Source organism: Nannospalax galili, unplaced genomic scaffold (assembly GCF_000622305.1).
Source record: "Nannospalax galili isolate Female #2095 unplaced genomic scaffold, S.galili_v1.0 scaffold46, whole genome shotgun sequence".
Taxonomy (NCBI): Eukaryota; Metazoa; Chordata; class Mammalia; order Rodentia; family Spalacidae; genus Nannospalax; species Nannospalax galili.
Window position 1 is genome coordinate 1495561 of NW_008355790.1, and position 12035 is coordinate 1507595.

Consider the following 12035-nt stretch of genomic DNA (forward strand, 5'->3'; position numbering starts at 1 on the left):
CTGAAATTAGCCCCATACACAGAGCCCAGCAAAAGCCAGGAATGGACCAGGATGCTCAAAATCCAGGATGGTGGGCTGAACATGGTGCTGATATTGCTTTTGGTCCTAAGGGTGAAAAGGACATCTAATGTGTAGAGGATGGGAGGGAACCTAGAGGCCTCTAGCTTGATTATTGCCAAAAGAATACAAAATTTAGAGAGACTGAAATAGGAACATTAACGTACTAAGAAGGTTGTCAGAAAAATAATGGAACTTCAGCCAATAGGTGGGGCTCAGCACAAAACACTGGAGCCCTGTAGAATGCCAAGGTAAGCTTTCCCCTGCGGAGTCAGAAAGATGTTCAGTTACTGACAATGAGATGGGAAAGTCCAACAAACAGGAGCCAAATACCTCCCCGAAGCAAGTCCTGGGTCCAGACGCATAGATTGCCCTCTACTGATGTCCTTGAGGGAGTATAGACCAGAAGTGGTGCAGATTGCCATGTGTACTGGTCTGGTCTGCAAAGGTAGCTCAGGGAACCCACCTGAGGGACGGAAGCCCTTCAGAGGCTGTACACAAGGTGAAGTCTCATCAACTGTCAGCAATTCTGCTTTTCAGAGGATCAGTAGAGGGGTCTGTGCGGTGGCGGTATTCAAATACTAATGGAGTAACATTAGCCCTAGCTGGTTGCTGTTCACCAGTCTGCAATGTAGACTGAGAAAAAAACAAACCATAAAACTTTGTTTTATGCTCACTAGGCTGGGAAATATCTTGGGGGTGGGATGTGCTTGTGGGGGGACACATGTGCATGCATGTGAACATGCATGTAGAGGCCAGAGTTCAACTTGGGTGTTTTTCCTCAGGTGTCATCCATCTTTTAAAGAAAACCTACCTTTGTTTTTGTCCTCATGTGTATGTATGGGTAATGTATATGTGTGTTCCCACATGTGTGGGAAGCAGGAGCCCAGCTGGGCAGAGGGAAGAAGAGAGGCGGCCTCTACACCAAGAAGCATTTATGACATGAGGCAGAGGACCATGTGCAAAATGTTGTTACTATTTGTTTGTTTGTTTTTAATAAGTCACTGCTTACAGATCACACTGGAGAATTTCAGGTTCAATGACTCGCAGCATTTTCCAAGGGCTGTTGCAGTCAAGAACTTAGACCTGGTATTGTCTCTCAGGTTCCCGTGCCTTCACATGCACAACCTTCATATCCCCCTTTCATTTGCTCGATCATGAGGTGTCCTTCAGGCAGGCTACTTCACAAATGAGAAAAACAGATGCCCACAGAAGAAAGGGGGTGTCTACATTCACAGAGTCAGGCAGAGGTGAATATGAGGAATGATCTTGTTTAAATATTTTTGTTAGTCTGGCCTATGAGGGTAGAGATTGAGGGGGCTGGGATACGTTTCAGGTGAGGCCACATACTAGGGTAGTGAGTGATTGAAGAATACAGTATTTGAGGTTTTCTCCCAAACACTGTTTGTTTAAGATTTTTTCCTTCAAGCATTAAAGCACAATGTTTTCTCAGGTCCACCTGTGAAAGCCAAGTGTTTAAACATACAAATAATTTTTCATGGAAAGCCAGACATGCCCTGGAGCCAGGGGGCTAATTTATTTGTGTGCAATATCTAGAAGAAGAGAGTAAGGCTGCAAGGCCCCTTAGGCAAACTCTGTGGGTGTCTTGATCACTACATCTACGGATATGGGAACTTTAGCTGCTGCCCCCACCTTTACTCAGCCCAGGTCCTTGTCACGGACCATCAGCATCCAGTGGGATGAAGTGTGGACAGATTTCTTTGAATGTATGAAGCAGGTCAAAGTAGAATTTCTGTGATCATAACAGGGACAGGGGCTGCAAAATCTCATGGATTGTCCCCTTCAGTCATCCTTTCTCTCTGCTCCCTCTCTAGCCCTTAGGAATCTCCTTGGACCCTCACTAGTAGATTTCCAACACCTACAGAATTCATAGAATACATCTGACACTCTCTATGCACAGTCGGCCCAGCGTCCCATCTGTCCCATCTTTTCATTTTCTGGCAATAAGAACTAAGGACTTGGAAAATAGTGTGACTTATTCAAAATCCCAGCTGACTGTGGTGGGATTGGGAGAAACAATCTGGTTCCCTGACTCCTGTCTCTAGGCCTTCTCTGGTCTACCAACCTATCTTACATGGGTCACTCTGGCTCTGCATGCCGAGGTAAGTGGACAAAGCTACTCATGGTTGAGGGTGACTGGCTAGGGGACCTGGTCTGGCCCATTCATAATCCACAGTGTACAGGCTGTCTCTGTTGTAGACACTTGCATACATTCTCATGACTCTACTGATCCTGCAATAGATTGAGCTACCACAGGAGTATTTCAGAGACACCCAGGTGGGAGTCTCTTCATTCAGGGCTAAAGTATCTGCAGTTTTCAAAACCACAAGCCCACTTGTGACTCTGACTCTTTGTTTCAATGTCTCCCCACACACCGTTCCAAAGCCTGTCTACTGGATCTTTTCTCCTTGTTATCAAAAGGGCCACAGATACCTGTTAGTTACCATCAAGCAAAGTGGCCAGCAAGAGTCAAATGCTATGCATGGGACCTGAGCCCCAGACTTCTCCCAGGTCCCTGCCTGTTTACACTGTGGGTACAATGGCCCTTTTCACTGAAGGGGACTCAGAAACAAGAGTAGGCGTTGTTTAAAGAGTCTCTGAAAGAAATGTTAACGTGCTGAGTCAGGCTCTCTCCAAATTAATTTTAAATGGCTTTAACCCATTTTTTGGCACAGCATTAACAATGAAGCAGGTCCAGAGAGCAGCACCATCCAACCAAACTCCCAGAAGCCTTAGAAAAAGGCATGTGGTCCTATCAATCAAAAATGAGGCTAGAGTAAGCAAGAGCAGGGCTAGACCCACCATGGTTTGTAGACCACAAGGGCTCCATTTGGATGAACCTTCTGAAAAAAAGCTCACCATTATTGTAATCAAAAGCTTTCACCACATTTTAAAGCTTTCCCCACTGCCCTAACCACTCCCTCCTTCAGGGAGTGAGTTTCTACTAGATGAATGCTGTATAATAAGAACTCCCTCTCATCACCATACAGAGGCCAAAAGAAACAGATTTTCTGAAAAGTGGCACTTCAGTGTGGAGAGATCTTGATGGGAACTTAATGATGTACCAGGAGACATGATTTCTGTAAATACTTACAGCATGTTTTTCCTCAGAGCATGAGCTGGCTAGAACTTTTTAGGGATCCTGTTACCCCACACCTCACCCACCCAGCTTGCTTCACCAGGGCTCATTACAGCGACTGGCTTTACTTGGGGAAAGTAGAAAGGTATTGTTAGGCATCTTTGGGAAATAAGGGACAACATTTAGATGGAAGTTCATGCACATGAGAAACCACATGTTAATTGTGCATCTTTGATAACCATTCTCTACCAGATGTATGGCAAACAGAACACCTGTCAGTCTTGGAGCGTTCTCAGGCCCCCTTCCCTTTAATTCTTTCATATCCACCTCTCAGTCAATCAGTAAATCCTACCTCAAAGGTGCTCTTAGAATTTAGCTCTTCCCCTTCACAAAGAATAGATGTTTACATGTTTGAAGTGGAAAAAGGAGAGAAGAGCTTATTGAGCTTATTAACTCTTAAGTTTTCAAATCAATCGCATGTGTTGCTGTATAATCTCTCTTTGACTTGAGAGGACCATCTTCTCTGTCTGTCTGCACATGGTCTTCCCACTTGACTTGTCTGGGTCCTAATCTCCTCTTTATATAGAGACACCTGTGATATTAGATTAGGGCTTGCTCTAATGGCCTCATTTCATTAAACTGCCTATCCTAAGACCCCTCCTACTAGTTACACACGCAGGTATTAGAGGTAAGATTTTGATCCATGAATGCCATGGTGGATACAAATCATCTCACAACACTACCTCATATTTTTTTAAGTATCCAGGCAGCTTCTTATGGTGCTGGCACGAGCAGGCCTTATTAGTAACATGAGATGGAGTCCCTAAGTCTGACAACCAGGACCACACCAAACTAAGCCTTCCCTCTCCTCTCAGTTCTCCGCATTGGTCCTAGATTGCTCCCTGGTCCACTGTCTTTCCGTTGCCTGTGCTTTTGTGGCTTCAGCAGCCTTGACAACAATTAGATCCTCCTCTGGACTATGGTAGCTACTATTATTCTGGTCATATTCTCTCCCCATATTCCATCATCTCTGATCCCTTGCTTTGGCACAGTCCTTCTTTGGGGCATCTCTCTCCAGCCCTCTTGCTGCCTCAAACTTTGTCATCAAAACAAAACAAAATCGAAAGACATATTTTGAGATACCAAAGATTATTAGACATAAGTATTTACCTTTATGTCTCTTAGTTGTTTTCACGTGAGCAGGACTTTTCCTTCTCCTTACCAGGAGTGTCTAAAATCAAAGTGACAACACTATCTCTGAAGTTCTGAAAGTCTGAATCATTGACATAGTAAATTTTATCTGGAAAGGTCGGAAGAAGCTGATGCTCTGATGAAAGGTAAGATGAGGAAGAACATCGAATGATGGAGGGGGTGGTAGGCTATTTTCCTTAAGGTGGTCAGAAGAAGGTTCATCTGCTACGAGGACTTTGAGGAAGAGATCAGAAAGAAAAAAAAAAAACAAAAACAGACAAATCTTGGGCTTTTGAGAGGAAGAAGAAGGCAGTTCAAATGCCCTGAGGTGGTTGCATGCCTGGGCCAACAGGACACCAAAATGGCAAATGTGAACCAGGGGAAAGTAGTTGGAAACAAAGTCAGAAATGGGCTGGGTGAGTGTTCAGGTCACTTCTGTAAAGATTTTACATTTTATTTGGAGTGAAAATACAGTCTCTTGGAGGACTTAACAGAAGAGTGACTGTTAGTTTTCTGTTGCTGTCACAAAATACTGAGCAATAGCAACTTGGGGAGGAAAGGGCTTAATGGCTTACAGGTAACAGCCATCATTGAAGGAGCTCAAAGCAGGAACCTGTTGGCAAGAACCAAAGTAGAAGCCATGGAGGAACGCTGCTTACTGGCTTGCTTCCTCTGACTTGCTCGGCTGCCTTTCTTATATAACCCTGGTCTGCCTGGGACTGTACCCACAGTGGATTGGGCCCTCCTTCATTAATTAGCAGTCAAGAATGCCTCACAGACAGGCACACAGGCCAGTCTGATAAAGGAATTCCTCAACTGAGGTTCCCTCTTTTGAGGTGTGTCACGTTAGCAACCAAGATTAGCCATCACAGGGACAGAAACAGATGCATGTTTTCCATGGACCTCTCTGGCTCCTCCATGGAGACTAGTACACCGGAGATGGAAGAGCCAGAGCAGGAAGGAGGGTGTAGGCAGCTGCAGAGATGGTTTTCACTAGTTGCCGGCAATGGAGGGGGAAGAAGCACAGACTGAGGATCTACCCTGAAAGTACAGCTGACTTAGGCTGTGAGAGAGAAAGATCAGAAAAACAAGGCAGAGCCAAGAGAAGGAACCAAGAAGGAGCTGATGAATTAAGAGGAACTAGAGAGCACGGAGGATGCGTGCTGAACCACAGGTGGGTTGTCAAGGAGGGGGAACAGGGGTTGTGCCAAACACTAGTCTGGGACAAGAAAATCAGAGTGAGGAATGGGGTCTGGACCACTAGGGGGTGGCCTGTGAAGATGGAAGCTTAACAAGTTAGTATGAGAGAAGGGAAAGGACCCCAAATACAGGTCATTTATTAGAGGAGGTATCTAAGTCTGGGGAAGTTTACAGGGAGTGCCAATGTCCTCATGTCAATGCTGATTTAGAGGGGCAGAAAGGAGAGAAAGCCAGGGATACTTCCCCATCTTCCTGGCTGCTGCAGTGGGAAGAGAGGCTCACAGGCAGCATCTCCCACCCCCACAACAGCCTGGATTCTGCAAAAGCCTGAGAATGTGTGCTTCACCCAAAACATGATTGTTCAGTACTTTCTATGTTGATTTCCTTTGGTCCAAATGATGGCTGGTTTAGTGTGCATCATACCTTTTCTCTAAAGTAGGGAAGCATATATAACAGTGCAGTCTGTTATCCCAGAACGCTGAGTCCTTGATATCTGGCAAGCATTTGCATCACACACAAATATTAGTTGGGAGCAGCTAACTTCCTGGCGTTTTCTTGATTCCCTCAGATGTTTATAAAGAACTGTTACTCAGACTCCTGTTTCCTGGACACATCCTGGAGAGACCTCCATCCTGCGTCACAGGCTACACCAGGACGCGGGCAAACAGCCTCTGATGCCTACCCTCTAGTCTTGGCTCTACTATTGATACTGAGGTTTTTAGAGCAAAACTTTCAAGAGGTCCACTCCTCTGGTCTTATGTTTCCTCTTTACTCATATGACACTCTTAAGTGTTGAGATGATAACATACTATGTGCCAAATTTATTTCAGCATTTTTTCATACTTTGGGAGATTTATTTTTGGCACTAAAGGCAAAATTCTAGATTGACTTCCCAGCGAATCAGGACATCTCTGAGCCACTTTTTTCCAACTTCTTAAACAGAAATGTTCAAAAATTACAAACAAATGTTACCATTGACGTTAGCAAAACAATGTTAAGTTATGCTGTGTCAAAACACATGTAGCTTCTCTTTTACCCATGACCCAAATTGAACAAATCACTATTCTCCTCCACTGATTTTATGCTAAATTCACCAAGTTAAATGTGAATTTGGCCCTCAAAGAAACTCTAACTTTACAAAAAGATCTCTAGTAATATAAACTTGAAGCAGAAGACACTCTGATGGCCTTTGAACTGTGGTTGTATTTTAACTAACATTAACCTCATCTTCACATAGCTCTTCAGAAAGAGAGATTATACACAAAGGAATATCTAATGATTTATGCCATGCTTGTAGCCATTAATCATAACTCAGATCCCACCTTCAAAATGCTTTCTCCCAGCTGGGCATGGTGGTGCACACTACAACCCTAGCACTGAGGAAGGAGGCTGAGATAGGAAGCTGATGAGTCAAAGTTAACCTAGGCTACACAGTAAGGCCCTGTCCTAACTACAATATTTCCTCATGGAGTTGGAGAGATAGCTCAGCAGTTAGGAGCATGTGCTGTTCTTGCAGAGGACATGGTAGCTAATAACCATTCTTAACTCCTGTACCAGAGGGTGCAATGCCCTCTTCTGGCTCCCTCAGGCATTGTTTATATGGGTGCCCTTAATACATGTAGGCAAAACATTCATACACAGAAAAAATACTTACTTATGCTACTCCATACAAGGGGGAATCCCCTCCTCTGTCCTCCAAAGCATATTGAAGAACTATTTCTTGATCCTTTGCGTTTGAGTTAGTCCAGTCTTCCTCCCCTTCTATCCCTGATTCAAATCATAACAGTACCATAACAAAGTACTCCAGGCTGAGTGACTTAAAGAATAAAGGGTTGGCAGGTTTGATTTCTTCTGCAATTTCTCCCTTTGGCCTCCTCCTTGCTATGTCATAACCTGGCTTTTTCTCTATCACACACACACACACACACATACACACACACACACACACACACACACACACACACACACCTGGCATCTCTTCCTTTTATCTCTTCCTTTTTTCATAAGAACACTAGTTATATTGAAGCAGAGCCTGCTCTGATGCTTTATTTTGAATTAATCACTTCTATAGTCTCTCTAAACACTGTTATATTCTGAGGTATAGGAACTGGAATACCAGCTTTGACTTTGTGCAGAGCGTGGAGCACAATGAGTTCTTTTCATATTGTCATTTACTTTAGAATATTAGTAGGTATCACTTCTCTGAGTGGCGCTGTTCCTCGAGCTAAATGAAAATTTCCTGAGTGAAAGACCCTGTCTGATTCAGTGTCTACAGGAACCAATGGATTCATCTCCTTAATCACTATTAGAATTTTGTTCTATCGAAAATATGTTTGGGGGAAAAATAATCAAGCACAATGGCTTCCTCATGTCAAGCTGGACAGTTTCTAAGGCTGCTCATAAATATGACTGCTGATTTCCCATCACCATCCAAGTGACTGTCCTATAAAATTCTTTCTTGAGGAAGTTTGGGCCATTTGCTTAATTTCTATGTGAAGTCCTCCTGGGAAGGTTGTATTAATCTGGTTTTTGTTGCTATCATGAAATATCTGAGACTGGGGACTTTATAAAGAACATAAACTTATTCAGCCCACAGGTCCCAGACTGGGTGGCTCCATTGACTTGGCCTTTGGTGAAGGCCTGATGGCAGATAGCATCATGGTAAGAGAACACATGGGAGAAATAAATCACATCTTACCATACAAAACTAGAGAACATGCAGGGGTCAGGCCCAAGCTTTGAGGACAACTTGCTTTTGTGAGAACTCACAGATCCCAGGAGAGCTACTGTAATACTTCTGAAGACAGAGCCCTGCAAAGACCTATGGATCTCCCAGAAGTCCTCACGTCTCAGAGCTTCAGCAGTGTTTTTCAGTATCACTACACTACAGACCAAACCTCCAGCAGAAGAACCCTGAGGCACAAACCACACCAAAACTACAGAAAGGGACAGTCTTAACGTTTGTAACGCCCATGCATCGCTTACTTCCATATCTGCACCTAGCAGCACCTGAAATCCAGGCCATGTTTGGTCCTGGCTGTTCATCTCATTTGTATTACAGCTGAGGAAACAGAGGCCCATGGCAAAATGGAGGCTTGCCAAAGTCCTTCCTGCCAGGACTCCAGGAAAGTTCTTCTGACTCCAAGGCCTGCACTTTTTTTTTGCACCAAATAGCCCATTATTCCTCATTATGCAAAAAAAAAGAATATTAAGGGCATTCAGTCTTATGCACAATAATAATTCAAGCAACAGAATAAGAGCATTGTGTCTCTTGGGAATTCTGAGGAACCCTAAAATGCCTTATCTTTTGGTACCAAAGATCTAGCAGAAAAAATTTGTTGTTTTATAAAATGCTCAAATGTTCAAACCATATGTTTAAGTACAACTCTTAATGGATATTCTCTTCCTTATGTGAGAAAATGGAGCTTTTCAACATCAGGTGGAAAAATAAGTATGGTTATTGAGGAAAATCATCTAAATTTATTCCTCAGTCAGTTCTAAGACAGTGAATGTGATAAAATGTTCATAGTCTGCAAATTCTTCCCTAAACTGTGAGTTCACCCAGTGGGTATAAGGCAAATCATTCCCAAAGACATCTGTACATAAACAAGAGTCTTGCTAGACACTGCTTCTACAGAAAGTAGAAAAGTCACCTCATGCACCAAGCAGACTTTCAAATCAGATAATATATTTTCTGTCTGAAAATTTATAGACAGAAGATGTATGGTGGTCTTGTGGGTTCCTCAGTTTGCCTCAATGTCAAAGGGAAGGGGAGAGCTTTGTCCTGTACACCAACCTGTAGTCTCTCTCCATTAGAAGGGCCTTCTCTCTTGAAAACACAAAATGCAGAGCCTGAAGTTATGCCATGACTATAGGATCTTTTAGCATGACACATAGTCCCCCAAAGACCAGTAGCCTGAAAAGAAAATGTGTCTCAGCATGACACAGGCTTTGTGCAAATGCTTCCTTGTGACCATATCACAAATGTGGGTTTGAAAAACAAAAGTCTTTATCACTGGCTGGTCTCTGTGGAGCTTGCAGTGCTCCCTTTTTGCTTACTGGAGTCTGACTTTCTAAACTGGATTTTGTTCATTCTCGGCTGCAATTGAGAAAGCTGCATGTGTCAGTTTATGAATTGTGTCTCCCAGCAAGGCTCTGAAAGACAACTGGAGAAGGGGTGGCCAGTGTGTGTGAAACTCCCGGCACAGAATTGGGTTGCAAACACACAATAGTATCTATGTGTGACCCAGCACCCTACAAACTGTTTCCCTATGAGCGTAGAGAAGCAGGCCAAGTGAGGACCAGAGAGTCTTTTGTTAATTCTGTTTATCTTAGAGACTGGTTGTTTGTCTGCTGAAAAAAAAAACAAACCACAAATAAATTCCTTGTTTGTATGCACCCTGATTTTTTTTTTCCTCCTCCATGTCTTTATTTCTAATTCTCCAAATTACATATTTCCTTTATTTGGAGAATCAGTTTATGGTGTTTTGTGTTTCTCAACCTGTTTCTGTTACCACCATTTATTGGATTGCTTCTGTGACTGGAACACACAGCTAACGCTATCATTCCATATTTCCAGAACCCTTTGGCTTGAGAGTTCTGTGGAAATCTGTAATGAGATACTATTGTTCTCATCTCCTGTCTGGGAACATAATTTCGAAGTTTTCCCTGGGCTCAGAACACATAGTTAAGTCCTTCATAACCAGCAATAACAATGATGGCCGGCTAAAAATGTCTCTGAGAGCCTCTTTCTGGCCTTTGCAAAGGTTAGCTGCAAAACCAAAAGCTGGGACTCCCAACTGTGTGCAGAGAGAGGCCATGTGTGTTACTACTCAGATAGAGGCTTAGGCTCCTGGGACCTTTAGAGTTCTGGCAATTCCAGATGGAGGTAGGTCATTTTCAGGCAAATCCACTCTCCCCAACCTAGGCAGTCTGGGTTAGCTGGAGTTTTGTTAGGTCTCGTTTGTTAGGTTTCCTTATTTTTCGTAGGTACTGGACATTTAAAATGGAGAATCTAAATTCTGCAACAACTATTTTCATCTGTGCATCATTTTACTTGGCCCAGAAAGCCAAAAAGGGAAAGTGGCATTGCTAAGTAACACTGAAGGATGAGACATAAAAGTCCTCTTCAAGTTGTTGAGGCACAAGGCTCCCTGCTGAGGACCCTGGGCATAATCATTATAGCCTTGCACATTGACAAATCAGCCTGCAGGACTGCAAGATGGCAGCAAAGGAACAGGTGGAATTCAGTACATGTGCGTGGAAACCTCTCCATCTTTATACCTGAACTTAGAAAACAAAGACTTATCTAAAATTTTTGTTTGTAAAACAAACAATAACCACTTTTCAAATAACCAAACATTATCTATTGCTATAATTATCTCTTTTCTATACAGAAATTCCAAATTAGGTCCTTGGGAGAACTTTTGGGGAACAGCGTGTGACAAAACAGAAATAACTCAAAACTCTTAGTTGGGAACATAAACTATTGCCTATCTTTGGACTCCCCGGGGACTTGGGAAAGGTATACATTAAATATGATTCCCAATGTCAAACTCTAGCCATCCCCTCCCCTCCAAGAAGAGGATATGGCAGGTACTCACCAGTCATTAGGGTGTAGTAATTGGGATAGGAGAGGCTAGGGAAGTCTGGAGTCAAGTAATCCACTTTTACCCCCTTGCTCACAATCTCTTTGAAACCAGGCAAGGATTCCAAAGCCTCATCACTGATGTAGTCTGAGCGAAAACCATCCAGGAGAAACACCAGGAGCTTCCGGTGGGCAGAGGCTGGTTGAACCAGGGTGAGCCCAAACACCAGCAGGAGGGTTCTGAGCGGCACCGCCATGCTGCCAGGAGCCTGCCAGAGCCCAGCTGGCAGTCTTCTCTTTGCAAAGGCTGAGGATGGAGAATCTAGCTATTCTCTCTTCTAGGGGCTGGACCTTGAGCTGCTGGCCTTCCTGAGCCAAGTTCACATTCAGAATTTAAAGAAACAGCACTCCCTTTTAAAAACTATCTCTGCTCACCCTCCCAAAGTCCAGACTGACTACCTTTAGATAAGCTGAGCTCTTTCATAACCCAGAATTAACACCAAGGGAGAGAATAAACCTTACTGTTTTGGGTGAATGCTCCAAAAATATGAATACCCACATTGAGGTGGTGTTTTAGAAGTTGACAAAATCAACACTTGACATTGTAATTGTGCTAACCAAAGGGAGGAGCCAGGGAGACGTCTTTAAATTTGTTGTTCTGCCAAATTTAAACTTCTGACTTCTTCACTTAACAATTTAGTAACCCAAACCTCTTAGAATGTAAACAAGACACAATACATTTAAGGCACCTATTTGTGTTGTTTAAAAACAAATTTTGCAAAGCATAGTGCCTTATGCCTTTAATTTCACACAGAGGCAGGTGGATCTTGATGAATTTGAAACCATCCTGGTCTACACAGCAAGTTCCAGATCTACCAGGGCTACATAGTGAGACTCTGT

The 12035-nt window shown here is 43.3% G+C and overlaps 1 protein-coding gene across 1 annotated transcript in view; it reads right to left on the reverse strand.

Annotated features, from left to right (window-relative positions):
- The window catches only part of Enpp6 (ectonucleotide pyrophosphatase/phosphodiesterase 6), a 114077-nt gene extending 102676 nt beyond the window's left edge, over positions 1–11401 (reverse strand). The window contains exon 1 of the mRNA XM_008853565.2: positions 11152–11401. Within this exon, the coding sequence (XP_008851787.1) occupies positions 11152–11392 (241 nt within the window). The 5' untranslated portion in view covers positions 11393–11401. The remainder of the gene's footprint in view (positions 1–11151) is intronic.
- Positions 11402–12035: the final 634 nt, after the last annotated feature.